An 18,049-nucleotide genomic window follows, 5' to 3' on the forward strand; every position below is an offset into this window, starting at 1 on the left:
ATGTGACTTCAAATTAGAATTTTACCCAAATGTGGAACTGATGGGAGAATGTCAAACAGGTCACGTAGGAACGGGGCTGCGCTAGGAAATAGTGGGAAGTCTGATGGAGCAAATACAAATAAGCCAGTCTGCTAGGCACTACAAAAATAAAAGTGAGATAGTGAGTATTTGCATTTGTCCTGGTTTCGATCACTGGATAAAGGTTGTAGCAGTACTAGGTGTTAGCAGCAAGGATTAGGCTTGTTAATTGCTTACTAATTGTATGGGGGTCTAGCAATTGTCACTCCATTTTGAAATGAAATAAACGTATTTTCTTGTGGAGAGTTGTTTAGGAGAGGAGATGTGGCTCACTTATTTAGAGAGGAGATGAGTGACTTGCTGTTCCTATCCAACAGAAACTTGTTTTGGTCCCAAATTCTTGGAGAAAGAATGGTGGTGGTGGTGGTGGTTGTTGTTGTTATTGCCCTAGGGGAGGATGATCTGTTTGGTATGAGCAGGATCATTCTTGCTCTAAAAAATAAAATGTAGCCTCTTCCCATGAGATTGCTAAAAGCTATGGTAAAGGTAGCAATTGTTTTTAATTGCACTAGCATATTTCAGGTGAAATTCCTATCAAGTCAGCAAAGTGACCTGATGACTGGCATGCAGGATTGTCTAACCAGCTGTGGCTGTCCAGCTGCAAGTCAGGGCAGGAAGAGGTACACAGAAGAGGTACCAATCCATACCTGCAACGAGCAGCAAAAAAATGAACAAAACTGAACATCCTCAGAAGCTGTTCTTCTAATGTCAGATGAAGATCCAGTGTACTATTTCTAGCAATGACCAGAGGTATTTGGGGAAAAAGTTTAAGAAACAGAAGGGTGTATCAGTATTTCTTCTGGTATATTCTCTTGGCATTAACTAAAGAGTAACGTGAGAGTTGCATGGGGGCCATCATATTTAGTATCTACTAACAGAAATCCTCTATGAATGTGCCGTCCCTTTTTTACCCCTTTCATATTTTTTGCTCTTTAATGTCCTGTGGCAATGACTTCAGCCACTTAATTGTGTTACGTGAGAAAGTACTTTTATTTTTAAAGTATTATTTGGTCATTTCATCAACAACTTCTATAAATCTTTTTTATGAGAAACAGTGAACAGTAATTCCTTGTTTACCTGCTCGATACCACTCATGATTTTACCTCTCCATTATCTTCCTCCTCGTTTCTTCCTGAATATAACTGGTGTTTCCTCATACGTCTCATCACCTTCATCTTTTCTGTGTGTTTTCTATTTCTTTTAGGTCTATTCTGAGATGAAAACTTAATAAATATGTGCAGCATTTCATATGTGGGCACACTATGGATTTATGGCAGAACAGGGTTTCTCTTGTTCTATATTCCTTTCATAATGATTCCTAACATTTATTTGTTTTTTTTCTTCACTATTGAATTGTTGAACTGAAACTTTTTTGAGATTTCTCCACCAAATCTCTTTAATTTCCATTTCTGGAATTGTAGCTGCTAAATGGGTGCACATAGCTATATAAATTTTATTACTTGTTTAACATACCTACTACTAGTACCTTTATCAGCACCATTACTGCTCAAAATTATCTGTGATTGTTATTTTCATTTGTTATTCTATTTTCCACTATTCTGTACTTACCTGGTTCTACTGAAATACTTTTTAAAATGGATGCCACCTTCCGTGACTCGACAGCCCTATTAAATGTTCTCTAATATATTTCGTTTAGTTTAGCACTTTCTGATCCCAGGGATTTTGTTGCTCTTGACTTTTATTAAGTTATCTGAAGTCTTTTGCTACGGGCAGATCATATCACATGGAGTATGATGGACTCTCAGAATTCTGAGTGCCGTGAGAAGGCGATGGAGCAATGTGTATTCATTGTCTCATCCAGCAACCTGGGCCACCAGATGAAAGTAGCGGGAGCCAGTTTCAGAAGAAACAAACGGGAGGTGATGGTTCTCATCATGGATAGTAGACTTGGATATTTCTTGCTGAAGCGTATTGTGGATGCAGAAAGTTTACTGGACAAGTTGCTTGGTGTAGAGACCTTTTGAAGGGTACTATAGAAACAAGTATCAAGGGTTGAGAATTGTCCTGAGGTGAAAATGGTTGGGAGAACACTTGGAGGAAGTGTATATCAACTTACAGTCTTTTTACTTTTCTCAGCGTATCTGGCTACTGTTGAAGGTAAGATACCATGTTCTTAGGTGGACCTTGGTCTGATCCAACACGGTATTTCTTGTGCGTGACTCTCTGAGATTTGTATCAGTAAAGAGATCGAGTTTTACAGATCTCTGTAAGTGCTCGTGGTGAATATCTACCTTAATTTATTTACCTTTACTGCTGCCTTCTCCAAGTGCATCTTTTAAACTTGTTTACGTAACTTCCTTTCAGTTTATCTGACTGACTTCTTGATTCTGGTGTGTTCAGAAATGTGTTCGTGATCAGTTTTAGGCTTTTAGCAACTAGTTTTTCAAAAGAGGCATTACAGGAAAAAACCCTCTGCAACTGCTCGCCCTTACAGAGCAGCAGCACGACCGGACAGAGAGAACAGCGATTTGACCTCTTTTCCCTGATCTTTCTCTTGAGAGGTTGTCAGTGAGATCTGCCAGCCACGTACGACAGACGAAAAGGAGTTTGGAATAAGCCCCCATATATTTAATACCATTAGGATTGTACTGTGATCTGCTCTGCATCTTTAACTGTTACAGTGGCAGAGTTTCCAAATTAATAGACTGCAAGATAGAAACACACCTCATTTTCTTGATACTAGACAGCTTGGGGTGACCATCTGTTTTTGCTGAAATATGTAGATAATTTTATATAACTTGCTTTTCTATGTCTGCTTGAAATAAATTTCCTCTAAGGACTGTTATTGATGATTATGCAATCGTTATGAAGGTAGCAGAGCATGCAAAAGTCTTTTTTCCATTAACATGTTGTTTTTATGGATAGAAGATTTTGGCAGGAACTGGTTCTGATACAACCTAACATTTAGGTTTTGTCTAGGTTAATACAATATTGAAGTAGGTTGTCACTGAACATTGAAGAAGGCTTTAAAAACTGTTGTCTGAAGTTAGTCATCTACTGAGGTGCATTACAAAATTACTTACTTTTAATTAGAATATTAGAGAATTTATCAGGAAAAGTTAATATTTTAAAGTATATGGGGACTCATAGCTGTAGCTAATTACAGGCCAGCAAGCTTGTCTGCAGACAAAGTAACAGAGTGCTTAATAAAAGACTCAAAAAATGAAGATTGGAAAAATAATTTCTGTGGTATCTTTGTCATTTCACAACATGTGAGATTGCCTGAAGGAACTGGCCTTTTTGGCCCCTTGCTACAGAGATATTTTTGATCTGTTTTATTAATTTAATCTTTTTGAACCTAGCTACAGTCTCAGTCATTTTCAAAATTACTGTCCTACAAGTAATAGTTACATTATTGGAGGAAATAAAAGGGCTGTATGCAAGTTTTCTCATTTAATGTCATATGCCTTTATTAAAAGGGCAGCAAACACTTAAAAAGCCCATATATAACTATATGTGGTTATATATTATTTATAACTAAACTATATTGTGTAAGTTATTCTTTCCAAATGCAAGTTGAGAGAAGGTGCATAAAAAAGCCTAAATGTTTGAGGAGTGATGCTTTTTTATCAGGAAAGATTTGTCCTGTATCTCTTTCAGGAACTTCTGCAGATATTGAACGCTCCAGTAATCAAAGTGTCAGTAGGAGTCCATCGATGTTTATGGCAGCGTGGCTAACAGAATTCCCCAGAGTAGACTCAGATGCAACAACAAAAGTGTACTCATACCTGTGTAACTTGTTTTGCACAAGAGATGGATTAATTTTTACTGTATCAGCATAAACCACTACTTGGCTATTACAACATTGACGGCTCCAGGAGTATGCTGATGATGTAGTATATTAGTATACCTAGTGTAAACATTACCTTAAAGAGCCTAATCTTAGTTTGAAAAAATGACTATACCGACACATCTACTGTGTACAGGTACAGGAGCAAATACATTGTACAGAAGAGGCTTTTTATTCTAGCAGGAATGGTATAATGAAAATGAGGGGTTGGAAGCTTAAGCCAGAAAATTCAAATCTGAAATGAGATACACATGTTCAGCTGTGAGGGTGATATGCTTTAGCCAAACACAACTTACTGAGCTTAGTACAGAGGGAACTCAGTGAAATGTAATGGTCTGTGATATGCAGAGGGTCAGGTTCTATGATCTAATCATTTCTTCTGGCTGAAATCTCTTAATAAAAAAAATCTAGTTCAACCATAACTTATGGCCTAGAGAGAGGAATTGCTGCATGAAATTCAATGACTAGCGCTTGTACAAGGTGCCATTAGAAGTGTCCCTTCTGGCTTTCTAGTCCATGGATGGATTAATGTGTTAAAGTAGCTTAAGGGTGCAACACATGCTGGCAAAAGCCGTGACAGAAAGAAACTCCTGTTAAAGTGCTTTCAAATAGCGTAGCCTGTGGACATCCCAGCTATGTCTGCATCACATTTAGTGAGGTCTGACAGGAACACATTTGGTGATCCAGTGTCCCTGCTCCGCAGGGATGAGCTTTCCCTTGCCCTGGTTCTAGGCTGATCGTGGGCTGAATGCCTCTTAGCAGGTAGAGCACGTTTTCCAGGTGCATGCTGAGGCTTCTCTGCAGTGTAAACCAGAGCATGGTAAGTGGGGACGAGGAGGAGAGTCATTACAAAGAATGCTCTCAGTCCAACAAAAGACACTAACATGGACTAATCCTATAGTAGCTTTCACTTTAAAAACTGAGTCCATACATACGATATTTTCATATGTGGCCAGCACATACAATAAAGCAGTGTGCTCTTACTTTCCTAGAAGCGTTGTTAGAATACAAAACATTAACTGAGACTTGATATTGTAAATTGTCTGATATAGCAATAAGCCTCACCAGTTGGCTCTTAAATGATGCATATTGAACTCGTTGAGGCCGAAGATGAGTTTCGTACTGCAATATAATATGAAAATGCAGTAGTCATATGCTGGAGTCGTCTTGCAGGCAGAATGTGGGATCATGGAGTCTTTCAGTGAAAAGTTGTGACCTAGTAGGAAGATGCATTAGCTGTACACTTCCTTTTTTTTAAAGGTCTTGTAAATGTGAGAGATGTATCACAAATGTATTCCTTGTTTTGAACTAAGATAGTTCTGTGTGTCAATTTAGGCGATGGTATATAAATTTAGTCTGGTGACAGCTCTGCAATGGGTTGTTCCAAAGAAGGCAAAGGGGCTAAGTCCCTAGAAGAGCTCCAGATGTTACTGATTTTTTTTTTTCTTGTTATTAGCAATTACTCACTTGGAATTGTCTAGCAGTTTTTCTTCTTAATAACAAACTGGGGAAGAGTCAGCAGAATCATGACCAACTAGATCATGAGACTTGCCAGTGGTAAGAACATGTACAAGCTTAAAAAGAGGAAGTGTTTCCAACAAATGCTGATTTGGATTTATTAATTTTTCTTGTTTTATAAAGAAGGATTTTTTCCTACAATGTTTGTACTTAACGAATGCCAGTTTTATTCTTCAGAAACTGCAATATTCCTTTAAATGGAATTTTACTGCCTAAGATACCGCTTCATCCCCAAAGTCATATTTTATATTTTAACCTGTTTGTCTTTTAAGATGTATTTATTGCTGTGTTTGTTTAACTTGGTTATCTCCTTCGCCGGTCTACTTCTTGCTAACTTAAAGCTGCTGCTCTTTGTTTTTAGTGTAGAAAGCTGCTTCCCTAGGGATGTATAGTCCAGGACTTGTCTCTGTAATGGGACTATTTGTTTTCTTTGCCCCTTGCAGTTGCCTGCTGTAACATTTGTAGTATGTGTTAAGTAATCCTTGAGGTAACATTTTTATTATGTCATAAAAAGTGCGTGGCAAATATATAATAACTCATGGAATTTGTTTGTTTAAAATGGAAGGATAATTTATTGAGTGTGTTACATGAGACCTGCTCCCCCTTATTAGAGCTGTAGAAGTGCAGCTTATTTAGAAGTATGTTCTATTGAGAAAAACCACGATCTCTGACATGCATAGAAAATTTGAGCATGGTTGGGTAGAAATGACATCATAGTTTATGTACTCAATAAAAATTTAATTAAGTCATTACAGAAGTTGCAGTCATCATTTAACCCTCTGATTTCTTATGTTTAGTTCTTTTTTTTAAACACTCAGTAATAACCAGTCTCCAAATCTTGATAGCCTATAAAATATCTGCATGAATTTTAATAGTTTATATTAATGGAAAAATATGAGTAACTGACATAAAAGGAATTTTCCTTGTGTTTGCACTATATGCATTTCTATAAAAATCAACAGATGAAAAAAGATAGTGGTTTAATGGAAGACTATTTGAATTGGAGATTTGCTAGCATGGCAAAAAAAAAATTCATGTTTTGATAGAAAAGCTGTTGCATAATTACTGAGATGAGTACTCTTAAGGATACTAAGAAAGTATTTAGGACATGTGGTTGACGCTGTCATAAGAAATGCTTGGTATCTCTCAGGAGAGTCAATACAAAGAAGAAGCTTTACCAATTGCAGTGTAGCTTAGCCCTCAGGAGAGGGACTGTTTATTAGCTCATTTTGTTGATAGAAGTAAAAAAATACAGGCAAAAGGAATAGACAGTTTGTGTGAGGGAGATGCAGGCAAGCTATTTCAGCCATCACGCTGGACCTAGCAGTTGATCTCTTTTGGTTCCATCTTAAGCTCACATGGGGTCAGTTCTGCAAGCCAATGTCCAAACCAGCAAATATTTAAGCAATGGTTAAATTTAGTGAAAAGTCAGTGTGGAACTTGGACTGAGTCGCACTTACAGCATAGGGGGACGTAGCTGGATCACAAACTCTGAAAGAAATTTAGTCATAGTCAAAAACTAGTAAGTCTGAGCTTCTAGCGAGATGCTGTAGAAACAAAATTCATGCGATTCCTGAACGATAAAGTCAATATTGACAACTAAGTAGTAGTGGTAGGGATGGTGCCTCTATCTTTAGCGTTACAGTACTTTTACCGTAATAGCACATCTAGCTCTGGAGTCCATGCTTTGGAAAAAAAGGTTGCAAAACCTCTTGAGTTTCTAAAAGCCCTGTGTGAACGAGTCAAGGTCTGGAAAACCTGCTTCATAGTTAAAATACAAAGAAGTCTTCGTTATCTTAGCCTATGCTGCCACTGAAAGGACAGCCTGGCCTTCACTTTCCCCAGCTGCGGCTTTTTTTCTCTGCTCATATAGCTGTACGTCAACTGTTGGCTGAGGATTTTTCTGCCATTCATATATTCTGAGTAACACTGACTTTCCTTTGTGTACAGAATTAGCGGAGCTGTGTTGCACGTTGTTCTAAAAATGTTTGACTGCACTGACATCATTACTTCCAGCCAGGTCCGAACCGATGTGGGCCAAGGCACAATTTCACTCTGAGTAGCCAAAGAAGAAACAGATAATATTTTTCTCATCACCTCCTCGTTAGCGCCTACACAGATGGTTTTCTGGTTTATTTTTCAGATTAATTCTGTTGTTCTAAAGGAAGATATGAGAAGTATGGTAGAAAATTTCTATGCAGCTCTCTTTGGATATGATGAGGTAAGAAGGGTGTTTTTGGAGAATGTGCGAGAACAAATAGACCGTCTGATTCACGAACACAGAATACTCCAGATGAGCGATGCGTTTGCCGTACATATGTTTGGAGAAATGTTATATTATGGAAGCAGATTTGTTATTTGTCGCAATCATCTTATGAGCTTGAATTAAAGTACTTTTAAGAAAAAAGAAAGCACACAGCATATTGATCTAACTGTGGGACATGGAAGGAGGGATGTTCTTTGTACTGCTTCACCGTCACTGCTTGACCATCAATAAATCATTTCCTCTGTCTGACTCCCATTGTACTGATTTATACTTTGAAAGCAAAGAGAGTATCTATAGGGAGTCTGTGTGAGAAGGTATTTATAGGAACTACCTAACAATACAGGGAGGTGAAAGCACTGCTGCGCACAAGTGTCTGCAGGACTTTCAAGAAGAAAATACAATTACATCATCTCTTTTAGTAGGGGTTTTTTTTGGTCTCGTGGGTGTTGCTCTTCAGATGCTCTTCTTATTCACATGTTGATATTATTTTGCACGGTGATTTGCATTATTAATATCTTGTAAATGTAAACTTCATAGCGTGGACAGTGTTATGCATGCAAGTCTTTAGTTTCAAGTATAGCCAGGATGTGTCTGCCTCTGTCGTCTTTTCCTTTTCTCTTTTTGCTGGAAATAAAACATCTAGTTAAAAATAAATGTTGACCTTTTTTATTTTTAACTGAATATTTTAAAGTCCTCTCTTGCCTTTGGCAAATGTGTCAACAGAAGACGGGAGTTATGAGACTATGGTGATAACTCCACATAATCTAAAAAGAGAATAAAAGTGAGAGAGAATTTAGACAAAAAGCACTCATGGATGTGATTCTTGTATAAGCCAAATTTAATATTAGATTTAACTGGAAAAATCTGGATAGTTCTTGATAAGTTCTCTTTTTCTCATTTAGAATGAAAAATAAAAAAGCAAAGCAAAATAGCAAAGTCCTGACTACGTTTCAGCAACATTGTATTAAATATCCTTTTTCTTTTCCAAGTGTCATGTGCTTCACACAATTCTGTGAGGTGGTGCTGTCTTCTCTGTAGGGCCAACATTTTTATGGTGAAGATTTCATAACATAGAAATGCAATTATCAGCTTCTACATTAGGAATACTCTGAGCCTTTTTTTTTTTTTTCCCCTCAAATTAACTTGCCAGAATATTTGTTACAGGCTGCTCTGTAAATTAATGTAAGGCCAGGGTTGTTTTTCCATTCTGGGAAAGATTGATGTTGATGCCTTTTCATACGTACAGTCCATAGCAGCTGTAGGCTTTGAGACAGCTAATAATTGTCACTTGCCAAGTAGAGTAATGTGGTTGTCGTGTGTTCAGACCCTCTTCACGTGCAGTTTTTAATCCCCCTCTGTACTTCCTTTAGGGAATCTTGTCTGATGATCATGTTCTGGCAGCAGCTCTTTGGAGAAACCTTTTTAACAGGAACTGTGAGGACCCTCGGCATCTGGAGCTACTCGTAGAATACGTGCGCAAACAGGTACGCTACAGCTCATAATGCTTAGAATATTAAATATTTCTTTTTATTGCTTGCATACTGTGTAGCTCAGTTCTCCTCATAAATATAACTGATTTTTTTGTTCAGTGATATTTTTTAAGGAGAAAAAGGTAAAAATATAAAAGCTGGCTGATGTTTATTGCAGTTGGATGAAGAAAAATAGCTGCAGAGAATTTCACGGAATATTGAAAGCAATCCTGCTCATCTTTTTCTGGACCTGTGCTACGGAGAGGCTTGACAAAATGTGGAGGGTTGACCCTGGCTGAGGGCCAGGTGCCCCCCAGAGCCGCTCTATCACTCCCCCCTTCATTAGACAGGGGAGAAAAGGTATAACGGAAAGCTTGTGGGTCGAGATAAGGACAGGGAGAGATAATTCTCTAATTATCATCACGAGCAAAACAGACTGAACTTAGAGAGGGAATTCATCTAATTTATTACTAAGCAAAACAGAGTAGAGGAATGAGAAATAAAATCAACTCTTAAAACACCTCCCCCCACCCCTCCCATCTTCCCGGGCTCAACTTCACTCCCGGCTTCAACCTCCTCCCCCCTCAGCGGCACAGGGGGACGGGGAATGGGGGTTACGGTCAGTTCATCACACGGTGTTTCTGCCGCTTCTTCATCCTCAGGGGGAGGACTCCTCTCATCGTTCCCCTGCTCCAGCGTGGGGTCCCTCTCACGGGAGACAGTCCTTCATGAACTGCTCCAACGTGAGTCTCTCCCACGGGGTGCAGACCTTCAGGAGCAGACTGCTCCAGCGTGGGTCCCCCATGGGGTCACAAGTCCTGCCAGCAAACCTGCTCTGGCGTGGGCTCCTCTCTCCACGGATCCACAGGTCCTGCCAGGAGCTTGCTCCAGCGTGGGCTTCCCACAGGGTCACAGCCTCCTTCAGGTGCCTCCACCTGCTCCGGCGTGGGGTCCTCCACAGGCTGCAGGTGGAATCTCTACACCCCCTCATCCTCCCTCCATGGGCTGCAGGGGGACAGCCTGCTTCACCATGGTCTTCACCACGGGCTGCAGGGGAATCTTGCTCCGGCGCCTGGAGCACCTCCTGCCCCTCCTTCTGCACTGACCTGGGTGTCTGCAGAGTTTCTTACATCTTCTCACTCCTCTCTCTGGCTGCAAAAGCTCTCTCTGACTGTTCTTCTCTTTCTTAACTATGTTATCCCAGAGGCACTGATTGGCTTGGCCTTGGCCAGCGGCGGGTCCGTCTTGGAGCCGGCTGGCATTGGCTCTGTCAGACACAGGGGAAGCTTCTAGCAGCTTCTCACAGAAGCCACCCCTGTAGCCCCCCCCCCCGCCCCCGCTACCAAAACCTTGCCACGCAAAACCAACACACCAAATGTGTCAGAAATGGGCTGTAATTTGCTGTAGAATTGTAATTGATTTTGGGGAGTTGGGATCCTGTTCATAATGAAATAGCACACAGAGCTTGGAAGTCTGCTGAGGGATCTTTGTGGGAAAGAAGTAAAAGGGTTTGTTTTCCAGAATTATTTCTGTTTCTTTCGGTTACTACATGGAGGAAACAATATTAAGTAGTGTTTGTCCTCTCAACCCTTAGGAGGTTTGTGAACCAGTTTTCTAGGATATGGTCCAGGTGGGTACCAAAGACAGAAAAGAGGTGAGAGAGGTTCTGGAGGAAGAATGTAGGCTGTTGGACAGGGAATTGAAGACCAGAACCGCAACACCAGCATTCTCTGTACTATTTCCAATACTATATTCGGGACCAGGTAGTAGAGATTTGGAGAGACCGTATGTCAGCATGGGTCTGAGAAACTGGTACGGGAAGTAAAGGGCTAAGCTTTGTAAGGGACTGAGGACGCTTTTGGAATGCTGGAGGGCTGCTCAGGAGGGACAGACTTGATTTAGTGCTTAAGGTTGTTATGCTTAACATCAGTGAGGCTGTAGAAAAGTTTAAAACTGCAGATTGGCAGGGAGCAAACACATAGAAAGGTATGTAATTTGGGACAATTTCCTGACAAGTGGAGAATTTGTTGCATTTCTGTGTATTCAAGGGAAGGACAGGGCAGAAGCTATTAGCAGTTGAATAGGAAACAGTGATCACACAGGTAAATGTGGCACATTGGGGAAGGTCAGTGATCTTCTGTGAAGACAGGTCATTCCTGTAGACAGCTCTAAAGTGGTGCACTTGAGAAAAACAGTCCCAGCTTTACATATATTTTGATGAGCTCTAAACTGTCTGTTACCACACAGGAATGAATCCTTGAGATTATAATTGTATTATCAAAATGTCAGCTCAGCACTCTGTAGTGTTTGAAAAAAGTAAAACAAAAGCTCAGAACTAAGGAAGGAATAGTGTTGTCATGGTGCTTTTTAAATCCATGGTACCATTGTGATCTTGAATAATGTGAATGGTTTGGGTTCCGGCCATCAAAAAAAGGTAAAAACTGAACTGAAGAAGGCTCAGAGAAGAGCAGTAAGGATGACATGAAACAGATTCTTTATTAGCAGTGAGTAGGATCCCCTTCCTGAAAAACATATGAAAGGTGAGCAAGGAAAGGCTGTTCGCTGATGCAAGGACATGGGGGCATAACGTTGCCACACGTTTTTTGGGATGCTACAATTGCACGTGGGTTCCAAAGCCACTGGCAAGGTTTGTGGAAGAGAAGTCTGTCCAGGGCTATTAAATCCACAACAACCACTTCAGGCTCAAAATCCCCAAAGTAACAGATTTTGAGAGGGAGGGGAAATAAGCAAGGAAAATAACGTATGCATGCATTGTACTTAACTTCTCCTGGGGAATCTGCTGTTGATGGCTCTCAGAAGCAGGATATTATGCTTAGGTGGCTCTTTGGTCTGACCCTCCGTGGCCTTTGGTGTAGTCTTTCCTCTGTTGAGAAACTCCTTGCCTAATTATCTTTTGTTTCCAGTAAGCGTTGTGTATGAGGTCTTTCCCACATTTTCTTGCTGATTCTGTCTTTAACAGTGGCTATTAGTGGATGCCAGAGAAGAATATAGCAATAGGGCAAGCATGTGTACTATTTTGCTGGTCAACTCTCCTAGCAATCTGCTGTTCACAGACTTCCTGAGCCAGAGGTTATGGTTTTGTCTTTTACTGACCCTTGATGGGCTTTTTTCTTCCTTGTCCCTGTCCCCTCTCCCCTCCCCGTGTTTACAGTGTCCTGCAAGTTAACCCAATGTTGTGTGACAAGAGATTTTTTTGTTTTGCTTACATTGCACCTTCAAATTTCATTTGATCCCAAGTGTTTCTGGTATTGTGAGAACGAGTGTTCATTCCGTGTTCATCTCCTCCAGCTCGTGTGCTTTTATATTATAAACGTCAGTGTTCCCTGCTGGTCAGGCTTTTTTTCTATAGTGAAAAGTCTTGGTCTATGCGAAACCACTTCTATGAGAGCACTGCATGTAGATGATGGTACTAGCAGTGTGTCATCTTAATTAACTGCCAGGAAGATAAAATGACTCATGGTAGCTTTGCGTGGCTCTTCTTTGTCCTGGTGCCAAACTTTCAGAGGAAGCATTAGGTAAGGCATTAGTAGAAGACCTTACGCAGTTAACTTCAGTGGATCTGCAGACACTTATCTCCTAGCCTTTCCACGATGCTTAAAAAGTCGTAAATTATCTTTTTAGGTCTATCTCACACAAATGGCAAAATATGCTAAAATATCCCTGTTCTGCTTTTCTTCTGGGAAGCACTGTGTTTGTGTAGCTCTTGAGGAACTTGAATGGGTGATGGGACTCCTTGCACTAATGTCCTCTCCTTGCAGGTGCAGCACCTGGACGCGCTGAGCGGGGAGGACCTGCTGCTGACAGGCGAGGTGAGCTGGCGGCCGCTCGTGGAGAGCAACGCCCGCAGCATCCTCAAACCTCTTTCCCCTGTTTACAATGACGAAGGACTCTGAGGATGCTGGCGCCTGATATTTCTATCAGTTTGTCAGATCAGCTTGGGAAGCATGCCTGAAATGGAACTGGGCTGAGGCTGTGGGGTCAGGAAGGAAAATCTGCTGTTGAAAAGAAAATACTTAATTAGATATCCTATCCATGGTGACTCAGTAGCAAATTGGACAGCCGTACTCTTCTAAATATTCACCTGCAAATAAATGCTAGTTGGTTTGAGAACCGCTGTCCTTTTTATGGCACTGAGTGATCTGTGGTGACAAATTGAAAGACCTGCCTTCTGTCTTTAGGAAACCAGATATTTTGCCATGACTTAACGTTATCTCAAGAAGACATTTCTGTCCTTTGCCTCTTTTGGAGAGCTGCTACATAGAAACCCAACAGTCTTCCTCTGCTCACTGAATGGTTGTGAATGCAAATCTGAGCTTTGCATATTAGATGTCAAGGTATTTTAAAAGTCTGATATCAAGATGGAAGGGTCCGGTTTTGCTTTAGTGAAGTTACGAATTGCTTTAACAGATTCTGAAGGGTTTTCTGTGAAAATCCTTTTTTAGGATCTCTCTGCTCTGTTGCACAAGGATAGGAGGATGCATAATGCACAGTCCCCAGTAACCCTCTGTGACTCTTGCCATCTTAATGAGAATAAAGTCCGAAATGTGGCTGGGCTGTAACTAAGAGCTGCCTCAGAGTTCTTGATATTTCAGTCTGCCTTGCTGATATTTCCATATTCTTTTTAGAGTTGAAGTCTAAGAATTTCTTTATGAAAAGAACATCCCCATTTCTGTCCATGGCTCTTAGCGGGACGGGGCTGTGCTATCCACTATCCCCTAAAGCAGTGGTCCAGAGCTTTTTAACGAGACCTGTCAACCCCAGTGAAAACTTTATATGGCTGTGCAGGCAAATTACGCCAACATAGTAATTACGGGAGCAAGAGCTCCGCTGATTAAATCAGCAGAGGCTGAGGTGAACTGCGTAGGTGGATGTTTCACCAGGCTAAACAGTTTTCATTTCTTTCCTGTCTACAATCCTAGTCAATAATAAATGTCAGTCTGGGTAAAATTGATGTGTATGTGTTTTCTGTGCCATGTGTGCATTTGATAAGAGTGAACCCTAGAATATCAAGACTTATTCCTAATAAAACTATTAAACAGAAGTCAAAGGTGATAATCCTTAATTTGCGAATCCTTAATCTGGTGAAAGTGTGACTGTGCCTGGCTGTGACTGTTCTTCCTTCTGAAGTTGCCTGCTTCATATTGTGGGTTTGGGGGAATATTTGACATCCCTTCTCTGTGTAAAGAGCAGTGGGATGCAGAATATAGGCTCCCAAACACTGGCTTGCCCCTTTTTTTTTTTTTTTTTTAATCTTCTCTTAGGGAGCCTTCTGTGTATAAAAAAGGCATTTTGTTATTTTTTTTCCAAGGCGAACTTCCTCAGTTTAACTTGTTATAAAATGAGTCATGTAAAGAAACCCTCTATGTGTGAGGTGTATCCCTTCTCTGTGAAAACATTACAGACCAAACAACTTGCTTGCAGTTTATTTAAGATGCTTTTGTTGAAAGCTGAGCTAAGCAGAGAAACCTCTTATGTGTGAAGTATTATACAGTGTGTGTGAGATAATAACACCTTGTAATTCATTACAGCTGGGTTGTATTTACATAAAAGAAGGCTGAGCTGTGTAGGAATTTGCTGATTAATTTATTTTTAATGAGAGTGAAGTATACCAAGTACCAAAATAAACTTTACTTTGTGTATCTTACTGCTCCTGAAATAAGTGGAAAAATTAATGGTAGATATTTTGGCTCAAAGCTACATACATTAATTCATATACAAAACAGTCATTTAAACTTTAACCCCTTTCCTGCTATGTAATTTAAACCTGGACCTACGTTATCCATGCCATGGGAACACAACTGGGAGTACACCACCACCTATCCTGGTGCTGCGCGCAGGTCTGAGATCACATAGTGTCTGTGCTGCTGATGCTGTGAAGCCAGCAAGCTGGTTTAATTGATGGGACCGCTAGTCCGGAGGTGACAATGCCTTTTGTACTCGGAATGTGAGACAGCCACGTGGTCAAAATTGAACGCTTTCCTATGTTCATGGGCAGGAGGCTCCAGAAATCTTGGTGCCAGATTGTGGTCATTGGCATCTGCTTTTTCACTTTTTATTAATATGAGAATAAAGACCTATAATCATGGTGCTCTGCTTAGTCCATAAAATGCCTTCAACCACCCCGCTGTTGCAGAGCTGAGCCAGCAGTCCGGGTGTGTTTTGGACAGAAGTGTGTGGGGCCTGTTAAGAGAATAAGGCAGAAACTGTCTATGAATTAAAAGGGTAATCTGTTAGAGAGGAAAAGTACGCTGGAGGCTACGCAGGGTGAGAGAAGACTTTGCTTCCCAGCTGCTGGATACCTGGGTACAGGATTTGGATGTCGAATATTACTCTTGAGAGGTGCATACCAATAGGCCAGAAACACACCACTGCCAATATTTTATATACAAGACATTTTTACAACCAGAATTTAGAGTCCTTGAGAGAGAATACATTTCCAGTAGCAAAATCTGCACCTTGCAAGCATTACAGCAGCGATGATTAGCAGTTCATCAAAAGCAGTTTGGTTTTTAACCAAACATTGTAAAGCCCATCTTTTCCCATTTTTGAGGTTTTGCAGAGGGAATGATTGAAGGTATTTTCCTTATAGACATCATTGCTGATTATTCCAAAGGACTCGTTCCCCCCAGCTTTCCCAGATGTCATAAAATCAAGAGACATGAGCCTCTAGGAAGTGCTAGACATGGGCTTGCTTGTTTCTGTGAGCAGAAAAGAAGGGCCAATGTTCAATGTCTTCCCTTTCTTCTCTGCTGTTCTGCATCAGTGGGAGAGCAGGTACATGTTTTGCATGCAGGGTCAAACTTGAGCAGTCTCTTGCTTCAGACTAATATTCTGTGACATTTTGGAGAGACAGGGAAGTCCTCTGATACCCTTCGATGCCTGCTCGGTGTGTAGGTAGTTAAATGTTTTTCTCAGTCATCTCAGCTTCTGTGTTCACACTGCCTTTTGGTATTTATATCTAACGGTTTTCTCCTGATTCTTTAAAAGCTAAAGTGCTCAGAGCACGGGCATCCTGATGATGTCCAAGTGCAGAGCAGTGATGAGTGGCATTCCTCAGGGGTCCACGCTGTTTAACATCTTTGTCGGCAACGTGGACAGTGAGATTGAGTGCACCCTCAGCAAGTTTGCCAATGACACCAAGCTGTGTGGTGAGTTGACACGCTGGAGGGAAGGGATGCCATCCAGAGGGACCTGGACAGGCTGGAGAGGTGGGCCTGTGCGAACCTCATGAAGTTCAACAAGGCCAAGGTCAAGGTCCTGCATGTGGATCAGGGCAATCGCAAGCCCAGCTACAGGCTGGGTGGAGAATGGATTGAGAGCAGCCCTGAGGAGAAGGACTTGGGGGTTGAGAAGCTCAGCGTGACCCAGCAATGTGCACTGGCAGCCCAGAAAGCCACCCGTGTCCTGGGCTGCGTGTCCAGCAGCGTGACCAGCAGGTCGAGGGAGGGGATTCTGCTCCTCTGCTCCGCTCTGGTGAGACCCCCCTGCAGTGCTGCATCCAGCTTGGGGGTCCCCAAGACAAGAAGGACATGGAGCTGTTGGAGCGAGTCCAGAGGAGGCCACGGAGATGATCCGAGGGCTGGAGCACCTCTACCATGGAGACAGGCTGAGAGAGTTGGGGTGGTTCAGCCTGGAGAAGAGAAGGCTGCGGGGAGACCTTAGAGCCCCTTCCAGTCCCTGCAGGGGCTCCAGGAAAGCTGGAGAGGGGCTGGTGACAAGGGCAGGGAGTGACAGGCCAAGGGGAATGGCCTGAAGCTGCAGGAGGGGAGATGGAGATGAGATGTGAGGCAGAAATCCTTCCCTGTGAGGGTGCTGAGGCCCTGGCACAGGTTGCCCAGAGAAGCTGTGGCTGCCCCTGGCTCCCTGGCAGTGTTCAAGGCCAGGTTGGATGGGGCTTTGGGCAACCTGGGCTAGTGGAGGGTGTCCCTGCCCATGGCAGGGGTGGGACTGGATGGGCTGTGAGGTCCCTTCCAACCCAAACCAGTCTGGGATTCTGTGATCCTTGATGATCTCCACATTTCCTGTACTGTCCAGGTGCCCAAGCCCTGTTAAAGTGCAGGTGCCACTTCCTGGATTTCTGACTCCTACCCTCACTTTCCATGCAGTGAAGTTTCAGTCACACTTCTGCCACACCAAGCCCTCAGGTCAGAACTGCTGCTCTTGACATAGCACTTAACCATTGACCTGTCTCACTTACCCTGCCTTTGGCTTGGCAAGTAAGGTAAGCAGAAACTGGAGACTGAGTAAGAGAAATTTTTTCCACCAGAGTTTTAAATTAGATGAATGTAGATTAGATGAAGAATAGCAAAGCTGTGGGAGGGTAAGCGTCATCGGGGAGGGGATGGTGACTGGTTCTCCAAGCGTGGTGTGTGTACACCACTGTGTGAGACCACTTTGAGGAGCAGTAGGAGCCATACCATACCCTGTGACCCATCCTGCTTCCAAAACCCTGCAGAGGAAGTCTTCCTTCAGAAATTAAATCAACATAGACGTGGTGTGGTCTACTTGTAGCATTTCGGTGGGACCATTTTAATCCTGAGCATGTAGCAAAGGTTGTCTGCATCCCGGAGATGTGCTGAAGTACCACTTGAGCATTTGGAGAAGTTTGCTGATCCCTTCTACAGGTATGCTGAACAATTCATTGCCCATCTTGAGCTCCAAAACTGGACTCCATGTGCTTTCTTCCAGGAAGATGGAAATACCAGTGTTGGGAGTCATAAATGTTTACATTAATACTTAGAAATTACTGAGTGTCTTTCTAACTCTTCTGCTATTAGAGTTGTGCCACGAATATGGCTGTCATCAGTTGTGATGTTCTCCAGCTTCTCAGGCTGCAGTGCAAATGTTTGGCTGCGGTCTTAGCCTAGTACCTGGGGTTTTTTTGGA

The 18,049-nt window shown here is 41.9% G+C and overlaps 1 protein-coding gene across 1 annotated transcript in view; it reads left to right on the forward strand.

Moving 5' to 3' along the window:
• The window catches only part of UQCC1 (ubiquinol-cytochrome c reductase complex assembly factor 1), a 50,430-nt gene extending 36,320 nt beyond the window's left edge, over positions 1-14,110 (forward strand). The window contains exons 8-10 of the mRNA XM_075768376.1: positions 7,551-7,628; positions 9,044-9,157; positions 12,922-14,110. Of these exons, the coding sequence (XP_075624491.1) occupies positions 7,551-7,628; positions 9,044-9,157; positions 12,922-13,056 (327 nt within the window). The 3' untranslated portion in view covers positions 13,057-14,110. The remainder of the gene's footprint in view (positions 1-7,550; positions 7,629-9,043; positions 9,158-12,921) is intronic.
• Positions 14,111-18,049: the final 3,939 nt, after the last annotated feature.

Source organism: Balearica regulorum, chromosome 16, assembly GCF_011004875.1.
Source record: "Balearica regulorum gibbericeps isolate bBalReg1 chromosome 16, bBalReg1.pri, whole genome shotgun sequence".
Classification (NCBI taxonomy): domain Eukaryota; kingdom Metazoa; phylum Chordata; class Aves; order Gruiformes; family Gruidae; genus Balearica; species Balearica regulorum.